General features: G+C 44.4%; 1 protein-coding gene across 1 annotated transcript in view; it reads left to right on the forward strand.

The window, feature by feature from the left end:
• Positions 1-15,898, forward strand: part of DGKI (diacylglycerol kinase iota) — a 114,575-nt gene extending 98,677 nt beyond the window's left edge. Inside the window, 5 exon segments of the mRNA XM_035894057.1 lie at positions 2,405-2,442; positions 4,024-4,144; positions 12,319-12,355; positions 14,255-14,354; positions 15,782-15,898. Of these exon segments, the coding sequence (XP_035749950.1) occupies positions 2,405-2,442; positions 4,024-4,144; positions 12,319-12,355; positions 14,255-14,354; positions 15,782-15,898 (413 nt within the window).
• The last annotated feature ends 6,719 nt before the right edge of the window (positions 15,899-22,617 follow it).

Below are 22,617 nucleotides of genomic sequence, written 5' to 3' on the forward strand. Positions count from 1 at the left end.
CCCAGCAGTCCCATTTGGGTTTATGGGGTTAGTGTGCTAAGCAATATTCATATGTTTATGTAAATGTGTTCCCTATTCTGAAGAACTCTTTCTCCATTTCTAGTTCAATAGCTTCTAAGTCTTCCAGCATCCTGGCTTACAGCGCTGAATTGTTTTACTGTAGTCTAATCTGCCTGTTACGCCAGCTGGTTTTGTTGATCTGTAATGTATTCATTTATGCAATAGGTTCTACTCTAGCAAAGCACTTAATTTTAAGTGTGCAGGTAGACTTGGTGAAAAGAATGTGATTAGCTCAAAGCCAAGCACCTGCCTAAATGCTTTGCTGGATTGGAGACTTAGGAAAGAGAGGAAAAGATTGGTCTAACTATGCTGAATGTGTTTTAGAGCTGCTTTATCCTAATACACTTATCACCAGACCAACCTCTGGTTATGGATACTCAATGTAGAAGATTTCTCATGGGTCGCCAAGCTTTTCTTTTAACTTCATAGTTTTCTAGATCTCTCTCCTGTCTTTGCTGAACTATAATCTTAAGCATGGTTTGCATAAGAAAATTTATCTCTGCCTCTTAGGAAGTAATTTTAGGGGAGCCGTGTCTTAAAATAATGGATGTAGAAGGCAATGAAAAGCTGGTGTCACCAGCTCATTTGATTTTTGCATGTATGAGGAGAGCAAAATATTTATACAAGTCCAGACTGCGGTAGCCCACAGAATAAATGTGGCAGTGAGACCAGATCAGTGAAAAAGGAGGAAAAAGATAAAATGAATGACACAAGGGTTAAATTCTGCTCTGCTATTAATTTGGGCTAGGCCAGTATTAGAACTATTGGGAAAAAAAGGACGTAAACTACTGAAAATGAAATCTGAAGAAAAGATGTACATGTATTTTTCCAGTTCTAGCTCTTACCTGCTGGTGTTTGTCTTTTTCCATTCCTCAAATCTGTGTGCCCTCACTCCCACAGATGCCAGGGGGATTTGCAGGACTTAGTTTAAGTCACGGTAACTGTAAAACTGCCCTAAATCCAATGTTACAGGAATTGCTGCTACTGCTTTCCCAAGTCAGAACTTAGCTGGACTGGGTTTTTGCTTTCGCCGCTGCTGCGTGGCCAGGGCATGAGGCATTGCCGGCACCAGAAAGCCACACAGCCCCAGGTGTTTTCAAAGAAAGGGACATTTAATGAGACGTCTTTGCACGCCTTTCCTCTTCTGCAGTGTTTAGCTTGGATGTGTTGTCATTTCTGAAGCCGTAACAAGCTCCTTGTGGAATTCATACTGTGAAGTTTCCTGTGTATTATTTTTCAGAGGCAAGGCTATACTATGGTTTTCTTTCCCCCCCCGTTCCTCTCTACGTGAGCTTTTGGCATCTTTATCAAGGATGGCACTTGAGCAAATGCTCAACTTGATTGCGCTGCCTAGACTCGAAGATAGAAATGGGCTTAGGCACTCTTGAAAAAGTATGAACTGAGGCAGATGTTTAATGCTTTCTAAGAGGCAAACCAAGTAAGTGCTTTCTCAGAAAGATTATTCATAATTGGTTTTTACTGTATATATCATGATTGGGAGATGGAGGGAAAAAGGAAGAAATAGCTGCATAGTAGTAGATTTGTAACAACTTCTCATGTTTGTGGTTACTTGCCACCACGGTGTCTTTAGCTGAATGCAGCCTGTACATAGGGCAATACAGGGTCCCAGGGTTTTGCCTTCATTCTTCTTTTTAAGGGGCATGTGGCTTCCGGCTCTGTGTGCAGCTCTGTCCTGCCTTGCCGTGAGCCTTCGGTCACTTTGCCTCTCTTTGTCTCTTTCCTTCTGTGCCTGTTTAATTTACAAAGGCTAAAAAGGTGGTGACTGGCTCCTGCTCTGTGTTTGACCCTGCCTGCCAAACCTAGGGGACTTGCTGCCCACTGGCATGTCAAAACATTTGTGTAATACAAATAATTATTAAGAAATTTCTATTTTGCCACCTAATCAACTGCAACTTGAGACTCTCAATGTGTTTGAGACTGACTGACCGCTCCACCACCAGTACGAGTAAGGTCTGAGAGGTCTGAGGGTGCTTTCAGGTTCTCTGCATTTGACATTGCGGCAGCTCAGGTGCCAGAGACTTGGGCTCACCCTGTGGACACTGTTGTGTGTCCCTGGAGTGTCTCAAGGCAAAAATTCAGATAGAAGCATGTCGTTCCAGGGCAGCCTTGGAAACACTGGGTTGATGTCCCTGCAGCTTTCATGCAACTTGGGCAGTCTTCCATCTGCCTGCCAGCGCGGGGTTCACATTGGTTTTGATAGTACATGAGAATGCAAGTGGATCAAGGCATTGGTCTGGCGCGTACTGCGAGCTACGTTCTCAGCTATGAGGCTACATGCATAGTGCTTTCTGCCTAACATGAGTTTTCTGTTTGTCTTTTGCAGCACTTTTACAGGCAGTCGTAGCTGGTGACCTGCTGAAGGTAAGTACAGAGCACCAAGTGTCCACTTTTTCACAGCTTTTTGCAGGTCTGATATACTGTAAATTTTATCACACCTCTGCTGAAAACATAAATAGGCTGCTGTAGGGACTGCTGGCAAGTGCTTTTTAACAGTCTTTCCAGGAAACCCTGAATATTAGGGGAACACATCAGTCAGGTGAGATGTGAAATTTGAGTGAATAGGATCTGGTGTTAGACAGCACCTTTCAGCCCAGGATTCATAGCGCACCGCCCAGAGCAACGTGTCAGGTACTAACAGGGAAATCACTGCACTGGCAAATGCAGCATGGAACAGCGGGGTAGCTCTGACACAGCCTTACACAGTGAAGGATATTTTAAGGCAGCGAGGTTGGTGGGCAAGCCCCTAGAGTTGCTGGAGACTTCTTAACTTCTACCTAGGCAGCCACCAGAGCAGGTAGAACAAACTTCAGCTTGTTGTTTTATCGTTTGATGGATGTCTTGAAACATGTAGTGTCTTGGTATTGTTAGTTATGGGGAGCAGAAGGCACCCATGCAAAAATGTTTTGTGCCCAAAGTCTGAAGTTCTATGTCTGGCAGTTATTCAGGCTGCATTTTTCCGTAGCCAAGTCAGGGTTTGAAAACATGCCCTCGAATTTGGATGAGGACTGTGATTAATGATTGCAATTTTATCTGCGAGAAGCCAGCTTGGAGCCATTTGTAAAAATGACAGTACTGTTAGGCCAACTCTTTGCCTGCAGGTGTGCCTTCTACACCTCCGCCCCTGCGCTTGCGGCTGCAGCATCCGGGGAGCAGTCCCTCAACCAGCAGTCATGAAAATATTGTCTCCTTTCTGCTTCTTGAAAGCCTTTTGCCTGCGTTTGCTTTGACAGGGAAACGTCTTGCCCTTCTTCAGATGTACGGCATCATAAATGATGCCCCACTGTCGCAATCCTCTCTCCCTCTTTTCCGCAATGATCTGCACTGCAACTCCCCCTCCCAGAGTCTGCAGCATTTCTGAGACCCAGCTGGTTGCTGTTCCCTGCCTGTTCTTACCCCCATGTAGTGCTTCCCCCTCCACCAGCCCTGGGCAGGGGGGCAGAGGGTGAGAAGGGAGATGTGGGGCAGCTGTACCCCACCTCTCGGCGGATTTCTGAGTTGGGATTTTCTGGTTTAGTCACAAAGTGCTAAACTTTGTCTCCTGTGCTGAAGAAAAATTGGAATTTTCAGTAGAGAAGCCAGAATTTTCTGTCAAATACATCTATTTTAAAATATCCCAACAGCTTCACCAGAAGTGGTGTGCAAGCATTGCTAGCAAGCAATAACTCATCACCAGTAGAGTAGCAATGTCTTATTGTTTAGGAAATACAGACTGCTCTTCTTAACCCATATAATTGTCAATACTTCTAGGTTCAGATATTTTTTCATTGGGGCCTGAAAATTGGCTTTAAAGTAATATTTTATTTCATTTTATTCCATTTTTGTACTGACCTCCTATGAAAATTAGTAAATAATTTGCCTGCATATTTGTCTTTCTGCCCCTTCCATCTTACCCTTCTGTGTGTTTTTGTTTGGTTTGTTGTTTGGTTTTTTTTTTTTCCCCAGTTCATAGAATGCTGTAAAAAAGGAGCCAATTTGTTAATCCAAGGACCTGATCACTGCTCCTTGTTGCACTATGCTGCCAAGACTGGGCATGGAGAGATTGTGAAATACATCCTGGAGCATGGTGAGTCACAGTGGGCAAAGCACAGAGCGAGCCGTGCTTCAGCCAAGGGTCGGTCAGGTAAAACCACACCGTGCGGCTGGAAGTGTCCTCACTCATCTGTGGTCACCCTCAGCAAAATGTCCACCTGCAGCATGTGTGAGCAGGAGGCTAGGAATGTGGTAGCAATGACGATGATGGCTGCAGATAAAGGGAAAATGTGGCAACAAAAATAAAGATGGCTTTTGAGGAGGGTGCATGTTTTCACAGTTGCATCAGTTGGGGGGCTGTGAAGAAGCAGTGTGGTGCTCGAGATGGAACCTCTGGCATAGGAATCCTCTGAACTAATCTGTTTTTCCATTCGAGCATATGTTGTAGAAAGCATCTAATCTCCATTAAAGCATTTACAGGGATGGAGAGCCCATCCACCCATTGGTATTATTTCAGTATTTACTAACACACTGGTTAGGAATCTGCATTTATGTCTAGATTGGATTTCCCTATCTTCCCTTCCAACCTTCCAATATTATGTGTCTGTTAGATTTGAGACCACGCGATAACAAAAATTTATGGTCTCCGTTTTACATTTGTAGGCTGTGATCATGCCATTTGCCTCTTTGCTTTTGAATCTTTTTGTCTTTGTCAGTAACAGGATTGTGGGCATGCTAACACAGGTTATGCAGCAATTTGTGTGTGTAGATACTTTTGAGGCAGTCACATTGAGGAGTTTCTGCCTGTTGAAGTACTGTAATCTTGTTTACTGGTTGCTGGAAGTGGTACAGTAATGTCACTGCCCTGCACACAGAGCTAAAGTCCCAGTGATCAGCCTCCTGCACTGTAGGAAATGTTTTCTAGTCCTTTAAATATTCTTGTAACTCTTCTCTGATACCTCTTCAAAATATCAGTGGCTATTTTGACCTCTGGATGTCAAAATCAGCTATATTATTTCAGCAGCAGTGTTAGCACTAAACGCAGAGACTGCCTCTGGCAATTGAACTAAGTGTTAGCTAGTGCTCGAAAGTTACTGCAGAACTTTTAGAGAGAGGAGAAGAAAACATAACTCATAGGAAGGTAAGAGGCAATAATCCATCTGTTAACATTGTGTTAATTAGGGTGGGATTTAGCTCGAGCTTGACTCCTGAGTTTAGGTGTTTGCCTATAGGTGTTGTGTAATCTCTGGGTCTAAGTTCCTGCCCTGTCAACAAGGATCCACGCAATTCATTTGCTCCTGTATGACAAAGCTACTGGAGAAGACCTGTCCTCTTTCAGTGACAAGTGGAAGTGAGGAGGCCACCTTAATTAGCAGCAGACTTCTAGCATGACTAGCTCAAGGGAGCCCCTAGTCAAGGTGGTCATTGCAGCCCAGCAAGCGATTCAGCTGACAGTTTCCTGCGCGCTTCAGTCATATGGCTAAGCGTAACCATCTAACGTCATTTGCCCTTGGATATCCACGACATCTGCATGGGTCTACAAGATAACATACAAGGCCTGCAAGGAGACCCATACTGGACTGGAAGTTGGAGCCCAAGCAAGCATCATTCCAAATGCATCCCAAGACCTGCCTGTAGGCATATCAAGTGGCACAAAATATCTGTGTGTAGGCAACTGAACTGTGGCCCAGCTACCTGACTGAGGGGGTCTGGATGGCTACTTTACTCTTTTATGCATAGATACCTACACAGGGGTAGCTAAGTGTAGTTGGCCTTATATCCAAAATTGTCTAGCTTTCTCCCCAGTTGTTAACAAGTCTTACCAGTGCTAACTTTAACCTTCTCTTTAACTTCTCTGGATTACCTCATTAGTCAGATTGCATATATGTGCCTCTGAATTCTGTAGACAGACATCATTTCACTTAATTTTCTAACTGCCTCCGGTCTCTCCTCACGGTGCACGACCTTTGCCAATTCACTGTCATGGCTGCCTCTCCAGGATTTTTCTTAGGCACGTATTCCTTAACTTGCTCACAGTCCAACTCAGTTTACCATTCCTTTGATGAAGGTTTAAAATGAGATCATTTAAGCTGATAAGGATGTGAGAAGGGTATCTATGGGATTTTTTGAAGTGAATAGAGAAATGCGAGGGATTATAGACCGTTAGGCAAAGACAAACCAGAAGGTTGAGCAAATGTACGCTCAGTTCCTCTCTCTCCCATTTATCCCCAAGGATGGCGGGAAGCTTTCGCAGCTTTCCAGACATACGTCCTCTGGGCTTCTCCAAATGCATTGTTTGTTTAACATTCTCTGGGGATCAGAGGGTGCATGGACAATGCCCTAATAGGGGCCTCCTCTCTTCTCCCACCAAGCAATTAATGAAACTCGTTTCTACCCTGGGCACTTCTCAGTCACAAACGAGCTCTCTTGCTGAATCATCATCATCATAATGTCCTTGTTTTTCTGTTGTGTTCTCTGGCATCTGGCATCTTCTCAACATTAATTAGTGTATGAGACCCAGTCCAACACTACTAATATCTGAGGCTTTCCCTGTATCTAGCTTCTCGTTTCTGCTGATATCCACCCGCGATAAAAATGGCTCTTACTCCTATTCTAGCAATTACCTCTGCCCAGCCATACTTCTTCTGTTGTTTGTCTGCTTCCCATACGTGGCTGGAGACAGTTGATTTTAATAAGAGTTCCACTGCAAAATACCCTCCAGCACTCAGCACAGAAAACCTATTATTAATCACACAGGGAAAAATCTTCTGAATAACTTTAAAAACCAACAAAACCAAAACAAGGCAAAACCCATCATACTGGGAATTTTAACTGCCTAGTGTGAAACTAGTGGGGTGAATCGAACACGATACAGGAGTGGGAATCTCACCCTGCCCATAGCTCTGGGATTATGAAGGAGAGAAAGTGGTGTAGTGACGCTGTGACTGTCCTTTGTGGAGGTGGATTTATGCTTTCTGCAAACATGCAGGGGACACTAATGTGAGAGTTTATTCTGTCATCTTGATTGGAATGATTTTGGATGTTAAGGGGAGGAAAATAATCCTTCTTAAATTAGAGAAAGCAGAGATGAGCCTGTCATGGTTTAACCCCAGCCAGCAACTAAGCCCCATGCAGCCATTTGCTCACTGCCCCCCAGTGGGATGGGGGAGAGAACTGGAAGAGCAAAAATGAGCATACTCATGGTGTGGTAGAAAGACAGTTTAATAGGTAAAGCAAAAGCCACACATGCGAGCAAAGCAAAGCAAGGAATTCATTCCCTACTTCCCATGGGCAGGCAGGTGCTCAGCCGTTCCCAGGAAAGCAGGGCTCCATCACAAGTAACGGTGACTTGGGAAGACAAATGCCATCACTCCGAATGTCCCCCCCTTCCTTCTTCCCCCAGCTTTATATGCTGAGCATGATGTCACATGATATGGGATATCCCTTGGGTCAGTTGGGGTCAGCTGTCCTGGCTGTGCCCCCTCCCAGCTTCTTGTGCACCCCCAGCCTCCTCGCTGCTGGGGTGGGGTGAGGAGCAGAGAAGGCCTGGACTCTGTGTAAGCCCTGCTCATCAGGAACTAAACCATCCCTGTGTTATCAACGCTGTTTCCAGCACAAATCCAAAACATTGCCCCATACAAGGTACTACGGAAAAAATTAGCTCTATCCCAGTCAAAGCCAGCACAGAGTCACACAAGGGAGACTGCTGTGCTGTATTGCCAGATACTTAGCAGAGGACTATCACGAGCCTGGAATAGCAGCTGAAGCACCAGTGTAGTCGGTGTCAGGCCGACAGCTGCTTACTGCTGCAGGAACAGTTGTGTTGGCTGCTGTTCCTCCAGAACAGTTTCTCTCTCTCCCCTGTGCAGGAAGGGCAGATCCACAGACCTCTATGTTGTTCGGGACTGCCTTCCTAAATAAGGGGTCTTTTCCTTGTAGTAGGAGGGTCATCTTTTAAGATCCACCTAAGGAGCGCTTAGCTTGAAACTGAGGGCCAAACTCAGCAGGTATCAGAACCACATCTCTTTATTGCTGCAGTCAGCAACTGTCTCACACCCTAATGCATACGCATTACAGAAGAGTTAACTGTTTACTTGCTTAACACAAACAGAATTAGGGAAGTTTTAAGAAGCTCCATTAGAAAAAAGACCTCCTAAATCATCATTTGTATTTGGAATCAAACTCGGCTTGGAGTCTCTATCTGGCAGTTCTGAACTATTTATAATTTATAACTGCTATACAAGGCATTCCAAGGTTTGCCTTCTCCTTGTCTTCTCTTCTCCAGGGGCTCAAAAGACAAGAATTCCGTCGTTCATCTAGGGTATTTTAATTTTAATTTTAAACAGAAGAGAAGAAAGATGTTTACAGTTGCCTTAGGAGTTTTTGGTGGGAACTTCTGATGGAACAGTCACTCAGTAGAGCATCGTATCCTGTGACCTCAAACCTCAATGTCCTTGCTCCATTATATACCATCCTCTGGTAAAAAAAGATGATGCTTTCGTTACTCTTAGTACTACAAAGTCAACAGTGAAGAGCCATCACTGAGTTTCGACTTGCATCCTGACCAGATGTAGGAGTTCCAAAGAACGCTTTTGGAAAGCAAATTTTGCTGTGACAGAGATGTATGTCGGGGACAAAGTTTGAATAACCATAAGAAAGCAACACTGTAGGAGAGTGAGTTTGCCTGACATATGTAAGTATGTCTAGATCTGAAGAATGTTTTAGGGTAGCGAACATTTGTGAGGGACCTAAACAGAAACCAGCTCAGTTTTCCTAGAAGGCACGAGGTATAAAATGGTCTATTCTGATTTGCAAGTTTACCAAATTTTATGTCAACATGGCTGAGAGACAGTTACAATGGAAGGTGTGCTCCCATAACCTGACTACCTTCTATGTTACAGTGGAAATTCTGAGCTAAAACACACTAGCAGTAAAAATCAGGCGCTTTCAATCTTCATGTTGGGTAAAAATGATGAGTGTGGAGTTGGAGGAAGGCTTGAAATAGCTCTGACTTTGCAGATTACGATTATTTTAAAAATATTTCCTCTTTGAAGGCAAGGAACCAAATCCATTTTTGTCCCCCGGACAACAACCTCAATCAAGTTATTAGACAAAGAGGACTTAGACAGATAAACACCCAGAAATGCTCAAAATCTCCAACATTACTGCTTAAAGCAATATCCGCCTTCCCCAGTTCTGCGAAGGACTGATGGGACAAGGGACTGGCAGGGGTTAATAGCTGTGTGTCTCCTGTGGGTAGCTGTAACCACATCCACTGGAGAAGGCAGGGTGTGCTGCAGGCCTGGAGGCCTTTCGAACTGCATGGTGCTGTATATTTTGGAAATGCCTCTGAAATATGGTCATTTAGTCTCTCTTTTATGTTGTAGCGAGCTCAGCTAAAGGGCAGCTGCTTTTGAACATCTCCTTCCCTTCCCTCCTCCTGTCCCCAGCTCAGGCTGCTTTGCCTCCTGAGAAACCGGAGAGGGGCTTTGGTGGAGTGAAAGAGGGCAGAAGGAGAGAAGGAAAAAAGTTAATAATTCTACACAGACAGTCTATCGGAGACGTTAAGGAAAGAAAGTGATCTCAGCTGGGCTTCCCCTCAGTGCGTCATGCTTTTCAGCTCCTTTCATGCAAACTTCTCCCCCCCTCCACCCTGACATTCTTTAGCCCCTGAGTCGCTCTCTCTCTTTCTCTCTCTCCTTTTTTTTTTTCCCTCCCTCCACCTCTCCACACATTTCTATCTTTTGTTTTTATTTCCCCCCTGCTGTTTTCCTTGATAGAAATCTCACTCATGCATTTCCCTTCCGGATTTCTATTGGGTTATTTTGTCCTCTCTCTCTCTGCGCCTTGGTCCCCTTTTCTTTCTCTGCCTCTTGTCCCAGAGTAAAACAGCCGCCTCCCCGCTGGGTCAGGATGACAGTGCTGTTAGCTTTCCCAGTGCCAGCCCTTCCCACATCTGTGCAGCTTTTGTCCCGGGGCAGAGGGGGATTTGGAATGGTCGGTTGGCAGCGCCAGGGAGACTGATGTAAAAATGAGGTCCAAAAAAGAAGGGAAAGGGAATTAGGAGGAGGGCGTGAGATGGTTTAAGAGAAGCACAAGTGAAAATAAAATAAAGAAGTAAAGGGCGCAGCTCAGGCTGTGTGTGAGTTGGAGCTTCAGAGATAGGCTTGAAAGAATGGAAGGAATGAATCCTGGCACCACATCGTGCTGCTAATCGATTAACCCCAATATCTGGCACTTCTGTAGGACTGGGATAGATTTGGGGCACTCCCATGAAATGCTTTATGTGGGGCAGTATCCAGGGGAGCACCCTGCACCCACGGGCAGGACATACCTGGCACCTCCTGAAGGTCGCAGGCTGCCCGCTCGGTCCTCAGCAAGAGCTCTGCTCCTCTGCCCTAGCCTTGCGGCTGCTTCCTTCCTGCTCCAGAGCAGCTTTCCTTCACCCTTGGCTTCCCATCTCTCCAGATCCCATTCTGCCCCAGCTTCTCTTCCCTCTCAGGTCATATTCTTCTAACTTCTCTCCATCGTTCCTCCTAATGTTTTAACACCTTTTTCCATTTGCCTCCGCTTAGCAGGGCAAGTACCTCTATGCCCAATGTGGCCAGGCCAGTCACCCTGTCCCACCTTTGCATCACAGCATTTCTTGTCCCGTCCATGAACAGAACCAATAGTTTACCTGGCAGTGTCTTTTCCAACACACTGCAGCCATTCCTGGTTACCTATCACTGGGATGTGGTGTTGCAGCAAGCCATGGATAATTTCCTCTCTTTTGAGAGGACATGATTTTCTTTCCTCCTGGGAGATGTAATGGAGTCTTTTTGTTCATCTGTTAGGTTTCTTTTTCTTTTTAGTTTCTCATGCATTATTTTTCTTTCTTCTCAATGAGGGGCCCTGCTTAGCTCCCTGTATCCTTCTTCGTGCTTATGGGAGCTCAGAGGTTGTGAGCGATTCTTCTTTTTGATGGGGAGGATTGAACACGTAATGGCCAAGTGAAAAGATGAGGATGCGTGGCAGTAGAGTCAGGATGCTGTGCTTTAAAAATCAACAGGGGCTAATGAGTTTGGAGAACTGCCATGATAGGTGTGCAATGCCCTGTGCACTGGGGACTAAGCTTTTTTGACCATCGCTTTCTCATGATGACAGAAGACGAAGTTAAGGAGCTACCTGCAGCTCCTGGAGCTGAGGCAGCAGGCTGCCCCGATGATACTGTATGTGTATGTTGTAAAAGGAGTGAGAGAGGCTGCTCTGGTCCATTTTGACACATGCTCGGAGTGAAAGGAGAGTAGAGAGGTTGTGTGTAGGCCTTTGTAAGCAAGGAGTGTGAAATTCCTCAGTTTCAGGTGAGATTTGCTGTAAGCTCTTGAGGACTCTTGAATTTCAAAGTCAAAGTGTGCTGAAGAGAAATATTCATGCACAGGAAGGAAAATTCCTGTAAAGTTTCACTGTTCCCCTTGCTAACTGCCCCATACCATCTGGCACTACGCTCCAGAGCAGTGGAGAAAAGAATAATAAGCCAGACTGCAAAGGGAAAAGTTTTTTCTTGTTTCAAGTGCTATCCAGATCCTAGCCTTTCCATATCACTGTAATTCAGTGATGGAATTTGCTGCTATAAACATCTGCCTGTAGTGAGTATCAAGGACAAAAGAACATTAGCTTAAATGCATTATTTTGCCCCACTTAACAAAAATCTTTTCTGTTTTTCTTAATCTTACTTTCCTGATCATTGCTAACCAGTAGAGTACAGGATTTGCATATCAATATAAAGACCACTGGGAATATTCCACCCTGATCTACATTCTGTATAACTCTATTAAATGGAGTAGCACAGGGATGTCATTCAGGACGGAATTTGGCTAAATTCAACTTCCTAATGACATTTTCCCTCTAGTACTAACAATAGATTTTAACTTGCAATATATGAGGGTTTCCAGTGTATCAGCATTTTCAATGCACTGTACTTACGTGAACCACTTAATTGAGCAAGGTGAAGAGTGAGAAAATAAACTCCATGAATATTCATTCCCGGTATAACTTAGAGGCTGCTACTCCCTGGTGCTGACACTCCAGCAGTGACTCTGTGTTCAGAATTTTGCTGGTGCAAGGGCTTGCACAAGCAAATATTACCTTGAAGGCTGGCATATTTGTGCAAATTGAGCTTTCAGTTGGCTTCTTTTACATATTTGCACCAGGAATCTCCTCCTGGTAGTCGTACTCTTCTAGCCATGCAGAAAAATGCTATGTGACATACCTGCCTGTCTTTTGCAGGTCCATCTGAATTACTGGACATGACAGACAGTGAAACGTAAGTACAACCTACCCCGCCCTTCACATTATGTGCATTAACCTCACAGACTTCTCTTGTTTTTTAAGTGCAAACTTTCAACTAAAAAGCTTGTAAAACGGTGCATCTCTTAAGAAAACAAACAAACAAACAGAAGTCCCCCCTAAACCCAAACAACCACCTCGTATGTGGTGTTCTGGCCTAACACAGATGTTTCTTGAACTCCAAGAAGACTTACTCTCTATTGCTTCCTATGCCTCATTAATCTTTCTAGAGGAATACAAGTCCTGCATTGTGTTTTGATGTTTCCAGAATCGAGTTACCGAGGAAGCAACCTGAAGGGTAAATTCCAGAAATCAGGAAATTACTTTTCTTGCTCTACACCTTTTCTTCATTCTCTTCTTGATTCGTCCAGAGTGCTCAGCCTTAGCTGTCCCAAGTGGCCACAACCCATGCAGTCAAAGATTTATCTTGAGAAGTTAGAACCTCGATCACCTCTGTTACTATGAAAAAAAAGATTTTACTTTCCAATTCCCTACTGCTCTACATATTTTTGTATAAGCAAGGTGTCACAAATAGTATATAAGCATGAATAACCCTGGGAAGTATATGGAATATATGGGAAGCAAAAGTAACCTTCCCCATAGGGGTTAAACACACCATTCCTCATCCCACATTGCCCTCCTCTGCTAACTGAGAATGCCAGAAAGGTGCTGCACAAGGTGCATGTGTGCAGTCCAGGGGTGATGGAGTATGGATGGACTGCCTGGTTCTCTTCATGCAGTAGCATAGCACAGCCACTGAAATAAAGTGCAAGTGAGCATGGCTATGAGGGCTTCCCTTTACAAAGGTTCCTCTACCACTAATTCTTGAAAATGGGAGGTTCAAGCTGTAACTGGCAGCATGAATTTGTCTTTTGATCCACAGGCGGAAATCAGATAGTATCTCATACTCAATGTAGTTCTCCTGCAGCAGAGGCAGATTCATTACAAGGCTGTCTATTAATATTTCAACCTACCTGGTCATGGACTGAGGCTGAAATTCCTTTATGCACTCTCACTCTCACAAGATTTGCCCTACTACATATATTTCTTGTCATTTGTTATTCTGGAGTTTATGTAATGGCCCTACTTGTTGGACACTAGTATTAAGGACACCTTTTCAACCCACTCAAAGCATACATTCCTTCTCTTCCTAGGCAAATCTAGATAGGTTTCTTCAAGCTTGGTACTACAGTCAGTCTCAGAATCCTGTTACATGTAGCCCCAGACTGAGTGAGGAGCTTTGCAATCAATCTGCTCCCACTACACAGCCTTCTGTTTTGAAAAGCATGTGTTCAAGCTTCCCCAGTAGCTCACCAGTCCAGTGGTGGAAAACAAAACCGCAGCTCTGGCTCTCATACATCCAAGAGGGCAGGGTACCAGAACCAGGGCAGGGTATCAGAACCAGGGCAGGGTATCAGAACCAGGGCAGCAAGTGCACTGGTCATGACTTTGATGGGCAGGATTTTTCTAGGTTGCGTCCAAGAATGAGGTTGAGGAAAGAAATTGCAGGAAGAAACAAACACTGTTGCTGTTTTGCCTGCTGTGAAATAAGAAGGTGGCTGGTTTGCCTTTGCAGCAGTTGGCAGAACTTGTGGTTGGATGGAAATGTGACATTCAGTCCTTTGAATGCATAAAACCTGTGCAGGCTTCTTTCCCACCCCTCAGAAGTTCTTCATCTGCTATTTGTGCATTGCAGGCTTTCCTACTGAGTCAAAGGATGTAGATGCTAAGGGAGAGTGCGCAGGCCTACATCTGCCAGCAAGAGGGAACCTTGCAGAAATACAGCATCCTTCTCTGTCTGTCCTCTGCACCTCATACTTCACAAATGTACATTGGTACGATGTGTCTCACTGCTGGTTTCTGTACTTTGGTCTAGGGGTGAGACAGCATTACATAAGGCAGCCTGCCAGCGCCATCGTGCCGTCTGCCAGCTCCTGGTGGATGCGGGAGCCTCTCTGAGAAAGACGGACTCCAAGGTAACCCAGCCCCATCAACCCGTTATAAAACACTGCAGCCAAGCGAGACTGGTCAGCATCCGTCCCTGCTGTGTGTATGATTGAGGCTTCCTTGTGTGTGCCAAGAGCAGCTCTTTTTGAACAAGCTATTTTTATTTAGAAAACTGTATTGATTTAAACAAGTACAAGAGACTTCATTTCAGTCCCCAACGTGGGTCATCTTCACCACAGTAAGAGCCTGGCCTATCCGGTGCATTGGGTGTGAATGAGGCATCTCCATGGCACAGCAACATCCTCCTCCTGTGTGGTCAAAAGAGAAACCTGTGGGCAAGGACCACCTGGGAGAGCCTTGGTGCATGATTGCGTAGCATCTGCGAGGCTCGATTATTGTGGCTGACTTGCTTTGTGAGAATGGCTAACCATTTTCTTTTGCCCTCACTTGCCCCTGTGCTCACTGATGCGACATTAACCACAACCCTCTCTCGGGGTACGCTTGTCTGAGAAAGAAGTCTGGGCAAAATTAAGCCCTACGATTATCCTGTCAATAAAACAATCTGATCACTTGGGAACATGGTCCAGAAGTTGCCCCTCTGGCATTTCTGAACATAAGCATCCTGTGGCCAGCAGCTGAGAAGTGGTTGGATTTCTGGGTTCCAGAGTCAGAACACCTCCACTGCAGCAAGGCAATCAAAACCAATTCCTACCATGTAACGCTGTATGGGGTAGCCTGTAAGGGGGAGAGAGATCATCTCTTTTTCAGGTGAGAGTACTGTATATTGCAAAAGATAATTTCTTGCAACAGCTGAAATCCAGACAAGTGCTTTCTGACTTGTTAATCCTCATCTGCCCAGAAATCCAAGGAGCAGGAGTGGTTTTGTGGAGATACATTAACGTGTTTTCAATATTTTCTCATAGTTTAGCCTCAAGCCTTGTAGTCCCATTTAACAGTACTCTTAAGATAGCTCAGATAATGTAGTAGCAAATTGATGCACTGAAAAATTATTTGTGCTTGAGATAGAATGAGGCACGTTGAACTCATCTCAAATGTTGGGTGTCTCTGCACATCCTTAGCAAAGTGTGTAGCCTGTGAAGCGCACTTTTCAAGTGTTAGCCACAGTACTGTGCATCATATTCATTCCCATAGGGATTGCAGCCCTAGGATGAAAAATCAGTTCCTTCCAGCATGTGAGCCCTTTTGTGTGATGTATCGAGTAACATGCCCTTGCAGAACTGCATGATTTGTCCTAAACCACACAAGGACTTTGAAAATCTTCAGAATCTCATGACTCTGGTAGAAAAACCTGAATTAACACCAGCTTGTGCAACAAATAAGTAAATTCTCCAAATTTGCTTCTATCCTTCCTGTAGTAATTTCTCTGGGTTGTGCTTTCATCTGTTCTTCTAAATATGTTAGCACAAGATTTTCTCTTTGTGTTTCTTTATTATAGGGTAAGACCCCTCGTGACAGGGCTCAGCAAGCTGGTGACCCAGATCTGGCCTCCTACCTGGAGAGTCGACAAAACTACCAAATGGTTTCCCATGAGGATCTGGAGACAGCAGTCTGATGCCTGAAAACGTCAAAGAGGATCCTTGGAAATCACAAGGCTGCACCTGAGGCACTTGGGCATCGTGTGAGGAAGAAGCTGATGGAATCGACATGTTTCTCACTCTCATGGAAAATACCTGAGGACATGCCACCAGTTTCTAAGGGCTACTGAGTCTTGCCACGGAACAGTTACGTTCCATAAGTTAGCCCATGATGGATGAGGCGGGACACACAAAGGTCTGTGGAATCCATGGGCCACGGAAATTTACCTTTATTGCTTCCAGCAAGTAGCATGAACTTCTCCCATGTTCATCTGTACAATTTATTTAAAAAAAAAAAAAAAGGAAAAAGAAAAGAGGGTTGGGGGAACCAAACTAACTGGGACATTAAAATACCCAACCAGACCCTCCTCCATCCCTACAGTTTCCTGCATTCCTTTTATTCTCCCGTTCCCCTCACTTCTCATCAGTTAAATAGTACCTGTTATCTCTGTGTTAAGTCTTCACAAATGGTCAGGCAGTAGCAAAAAATTTGAGGAGCTCTGGATGCCCGTAGGAAAACCCAGCATTTTTACCAGCTGCACTCCCTCCCTTGCCGTCCTCTCGGAAGCTGCGTCCTCAGTGCTCAATCACCAGGGAGTTTTCTCACTTTTGGAGAGGACTCTGCCTATCGCCTTGTTTCGCAGGGTGTGGGGCACGGTTAGATTTACAGCAGTAACAAAACCTAACCTCCTCATTGTTGCATTGTTATGGTATCCTCATGAGACAGGCGTTTGTATGGAAAGGAGTTATATGGGATAACACCATGTTGTATGGCAGAGCAGAAAGGTACCAGTAAGGTTTCTCATACCACCATTGTGTGTATAATGAACTACTCAATTCTGCTCAGGTTTCAGGCCTGCCTAAAAGTCGATAGCTATTTTTAATTTTTGAAAAGATGGGATTTACACTGGGGAGAGATCTGTGCAAGACGGAGGGGGTTCTGATGGACAAACTTGTGGACCCAGTCCCCTTTGTGTTACAGCCAGAGGTAGGAAGGAGACCTAGGACATCAGCAGTCGGCCTAAGCTTGCTGCCATCAACAACGAACGAGCACTGCCCCGGTTGCATTGGGAATAGGAAAAACTTCTTTGGCTGAACCTGTAAACTACCAGATTCCCCAAAGGAACAAAGTTTCAGAGAGGCTATCCCACTGGAGAAGGACAAGCGGCAGCTCTTTGCCTCGTTACCCACTATAGGCTTGGAAACATTAAGTTGCTTAGCCACTGTACAGGCCAGCCGTGTCTTTTGTACTTGTCTGTTCTCAGTCTTACCTCAAAGATTATAACCACAAAAGAAGAGAAAGCCAACACACATACACACAGGCACACACAAAATGTTCACCTTCAGGTTTTCAATCACTACAGACAATGCAGCTGCCAGAAATAGCAGAGCTTCCACTTCCACTTTGTCTGACCAGTTCCCATGAAGATGCTCAGAGCCCACTGTTGGCATAATTCTTGCAAGACATTTTTGAATCTTGCTTTCTTGTTTGTTTTGAAAGATCCATCGGTGTTTGTTTTCACGCACCTTGCTACGTGTAGGTCTCTGGTAGCTGGTGATCATTGGGATTATGTGCAGTTTGGAAACGATGAAAATAACTCAGGTCATTATTCAAATAAGTTTTTCTTCCTTGGTAGAAGTTGTGGAAAGGAAATGAATGTGATTCTTTTCTTTTCTTTTTTTTTTTTTTTTTAAACGAGCAATTGTTTTGGCAGAGAGGGAGGAGCTCTAAAACATATTTTTTATTTTTTTCTGTTTTTGAAAGTTCATTTGATATGAGCAAAATATTTCTTTAGTATTTCTTCCTCTGGAAGGAAACTATATATATTTGTAATCTACAGATCAACGGCGACTTGAAATGTATTTTGTCTTCTTTTCTGTCTTTACCTTTCTTGTTTCAAAAATAAAATATGAAAGCCAAATTCCTTCCCGTGATAATCATCCAGGGGCTTGTGGTGAAGGTCAGTATGTGTATATATTAGAACAGAATTTGGCAACTGTTAAAATAAAAAAATCAGAGTATAATTTTGTTGTATGTGAAATTTCCACAAGGCAGATCCTCACTCTGAGGTTTCATGGTACGCCTTGCATCATTTCCTAGCTGTGAGGAAAGACATTGCTGCAATATTTCTATATATTTGATGAAAAATAAGAGTTATATTAGCATCGGTTTTATCTTTTTTGCTTTGCTTTAGTGAAGTGAGAAAAGGAGGAAGCTTCAGTGACACCAGGGGCTGGGTTCTGCCCTGTGCTGAGGCCAGACGGGTGCCTGAGTAGAGGACGGTCGGTGAGCCCATTGCAGCTCCCTGGTCCTTCGGTCTCATGAAGCGTGTGGAGCAGCTTGCTCTAATCACTGGTGGCTTCCAGAAGCCACACATGAATTGTGATAAGGGAGCTGGGTCTAGTCCCTCTCTGTCCCCAGCGGTCCTCCCCTCGGTGCGGCACCCCTCGTGCCCGGGGATGGCTGCAGCAGGGGCTGGCTCTGGAGCAGCTTGGCAGGATGGACAGATTTCCTGAGCTCCTTTGTGCCGTTCAGACTGCTCAAAGGAGCTTAGAGCATGTGAGAGAGCCTGGCTTGCCTTCTTCCCCGGCAGCCGGAGTAGGATGCTATGATCAGAGCGAGCCTGTTGTGCCTCTGGGAAGCTGCCTGCACTGTGTGCACGGTAGGATGAAAATAAACCCCAGCGCTAGAAATAGGACAGGAGCTGGCTGTATGTAGTGCCTTTAATATTCAAGGTGTCCCAAAGCGCTGCACACATAATGCATTAGATACTGGCGATGTATTGTATTTGTAGATAACAGAGCATGTATATTGTTTTCTGCAATGGCTCACACACAGCCAGGAATATCAGAAGTTGGTTCACTGAGGGAAGGAATTTGGGGCCAGGATGCTGCAGCATTATTTCTTACCCCTTTTCAAGTGCCATGGGATTCTTGATTTTGGACAGCCACCAGAAGCGGGCAGACTCTGCAGCAGTCAAAGCTGACACGTACGTATTGAATCTCTTGAGCACTTGGGGTCTCGCTTAGTACAGTATCGTCGTGTCTGCACTGTTCAGGGCCCAAATTTTAGTGTGCAGCTGTGAACCCACTTAAATTACATGTAAAACATTTTGATTTACTAAAAGTGTTCTGTGGCTGTGTTTATTTATGTGTGTATATTACTATATATATGTATATTTATAAATATCAGTATGCATATATATAGACTCACACACACATACGCGCACACACATTTAGAACTGTGCCATTTGAATGACAAAGTACATAAGGATGCTCAGCTACTGGGGTTGCTGGACTGACAAAATGTCATTTTCCATTTTACTTTGTTATTAAAGGAGACCCTTTTCAATAGAACTGAGGAACTCCTGAATTGTTCCATTGTACTGGTTTTACTATCTCATTTTGGAGTTGAATGGAGGGAAAGGAAATATTTATAATGTTGATAAAATAAACTTACTTTTGTTATTTAATAACATCAGTTACTCTTATTATTTCATGTTTCAATGCTAGAGGTATCTTTATGTGTTATCCAAGACATGACGGGTGTCATGCAATTCTCACTAATTATAGCATCCCTCAATATCGTGAGGCGTGAGGCTGAGCGACTCATGTAAGACAGGCGTTCAAGGCGACTTTTGCCCATCACAAAATGGGCCTCGGACTCCAGTGGCTCTTTCACCGCTTCATGTGCTGGCTTGTCTGTGTTTTAGCACTTTTAGATGCCTGTAGATGTTTTTACTGACACCTGTCACCCTTGTTCTTCCCCAGCAGTAGCAGAATTGCTCAGTCTCAACTCGTGGTGCAGTAGCCAGGATTCGGACTACATGAGATGTCCCCTGCTACGTGAGGACTGTCATACAGAAGCACCAGAGGCATAAAGGAAATAGAACAAAGTTGATGCTTTGTTGCCATTGATCTTCCCAGTTATATTTGCAGAGCTGGTGGTGTTGTGGATGAAAAGATGGGGCACATGTTTTTTCTGGTGGTGTGGCCATGGGAGATTTGTTTGAATAGTATCTAATGACCTCTCTTGCTCATTTTTGTCTTTGTCTTTGCTGTGACAGTGACATGCATGGTGGTGTAAGTCACTAACGCACAACCTCACCTAGAAGGTGGCTACTTTCCTCTCAGCCATCCCAGGTGCATCCTGTGGGGTGTGCTTCTGTGTTGACCCTTCCAGTGTATCAAAAGCATGTTGAGGTGATCTGACTCTGGGCAAAAGCTATGAAATGGGCAAGGTACATTAGTAGCCTTAAGCTTGATGGGGTTTTAATGGTACTCAAGAAACATATGGATGTGCTGGGAATTTGGATGCCTTGAAAACACTCCCAGGGACAATTCTGTCCTTGCGCTCCATGTACACCAAGAAGGAAGCAGTTCCTTGTGCTGATCCATTTGAGGTCTGTATTTTCTTCCCTCACTTTTTTACTTCTTTTGCACCAGGCTAACATTTATGGAGAAGTATTTTACGAGAGTGGTGTTTAAGCTTGTTGAAAGTAATGTTTTTATTGCCATTATATCTATTCTTTTCCATTCATCAGACTTTATTTCATCTCTTTTCTTTCCTCACTGAATCTGAGCCAAAGCGACATTGAGTTATTAGCTTCCTAATTAATCTAAAGCATCAAATGTGCATATCTTCAGTCATTTCAGCAGTCCTGGAAACAGCTTATCGTATATCTGTGCCTTCCTGGATACCTGTGAAGCTATAGGACACAGTATTACAGGGTTTGCTGTGGTACTCATCTTTTCATTTTGCTTTCTTAACAACAATGTAGGCAACTATTTTTCTTAGTAATGGATAGCTACAGCTTTAAAATCCCATGAGCTGCCTGCCAAAATCTGTTGATTGCAACGGCAACTCAGTAATGTGCTAAAAGTGACTTGCTAGCATATTGATGAAGACCAGAATTTAATGTGGAGTATGTGTCTCAAGCTTCAGTGCTTTAACTCCCTCTGGAAGTGCAGGATGCAGATCACGGCTGTACTGTGGAAATGCCTAAAGAGGAGCTATAACCCAGCCCTGCACCCAGCTCTTGGGAGGAACAGAATATATAGAGGGGTCAGGATATCTCAGCCTTTACTGAGGGGTTACTGGTGCAGGCAGGCTGCAGCAGCTCAGCACTTGGCTTGGGCTGCCCCAAGGTAGGCCAAGTACTTGGGCAGTTTCTCACATCTAATTCTATTTAAAAGGTGGCTTGGGAAGGGATGGACTATCCAGCAGTCAAAGCAGCGAGCATGGCTAAGTGTACTCCAAGTTGTGCCATGGCACCATGCTTCTCCGGACTGCCTACCTGAGATGCTCTGTAGGTACCAGAGCTCAGGGGCCTCCCTTTCCTTCCCCAGCATGTTCCTAGCACCACTGCCTGTGCCGATGCCCACAGAGTGGCATTCTCTCGGCCCCTGTACGTGTGCACTGGAGCAAAGACCCCTGCTTTGGGCAAGGGATTTCCTGGCCACATATGGTGCCGTTCATGCAAAAGGGGAAAATTCCCTCCCTCCGGCCTTGATCACACCAGTAAATTCATTACACTTGACTTCAGTGATTAGGCAGGCTTAGAGCTGAATAACCTTACTGTATTCAGCAATCAGAGTGCATCTTTTCTCCTGCCTTATTTATAAGGTGCCACATTCCAGTCTCAGCTGCAGTTTCTTGTTTCTCAGACTGCTTTAAAAAAAAAAAGAAAAAAAGACAATCTATCCTATGCAGTACACATGTATCTAGTTACCCAGATTGTGGGCAAGCCAGGCTCATTTTAAAAACTCCCCATTCTGATATAGCACATGATGACTGCTAGAGTCTAAGCAGGGGGGATACCTTACAACAAAAGCAATTGTTTCAACATAAACACATCTGTAATTTGGGAAATGAATTTATGCTTAGCCCTTTAAAATCAGTCAGCTTATGCTCCTGGTCCCCTACATGGAAGAGATTTTGTGAATCTAAGGCGGCAGTGGTTCTCTTGACACACACATACAAGAAGGTGAATATCTGAGAAAGCAAAAGACATACTTTCTTCAGAAATTTTTTTGTATTATTTTGCCCTTATCCACTAGAAACAGAACCCTTATTTGGGAATGCTATTTCAGAGTTCACTAATATGTTAACAGCTCCAGCATTCATATACAAAGTACGTAGAAGCTGTAGCATTTTGACATGCAAGGAATAAGCACTACTTCTTTTAGCAATGTAGTACTACATATCTAATTGCTTCATCTAGAGCCAGCCTTCTTTTGCTGGCGAAGTGTAACACCTGGCTCTTCAATTAGTCGCTGTCTAGGAGGCTGCTTGACGTGTAACCCACCACTCAGTGAAGGGTGCGCGGTGGCAATCCGGTGCTCCGTTATGACAAGTGCTGCAGCAATTATCTAACTGCTAATGCATGAACCACAGCAGCAATTCATTTCTTAGCATTCCACTTTCTTTTAATGAGGAAAATGGCCTTCTGGTTCCAACAGACTTAATGACCTCCAGTTATCACTTTTTTTCCTCAGCCTGTGGCCAAGCAGAGGGAGAAGGCAGTCGCTGTTCCTATTAGGAAGCCAGGTCCTGGCTAAGAACTGCAGGTACTAGTTAGGTTTGGAGGTATGAAGAAGCAGCTCAAGATGCTCTTGACCTTGATGCAGCAGACATGAGTGATTTCTACTTGGCTAATTAGGCTCTAATAGATCATCCTGCTTTTCTAGGGCTGTT

The sequence above is a fragment of the Egretta garzetta genome, unplaced genomic scaffold (genome assembly GCF_000687185.1).
Source record: "Egretta garzetta isolate BGI_Z169 unplaced genomic scaffold, ASM68718v1 scaffold180, whole genome shotgun sequence".
Taxonomy (NCBI): Eukaryota; Metazoa; Chordata; class Aves; order Pelecaniformes; family Ardeidae; genus Egretta; species Egretta garzetta.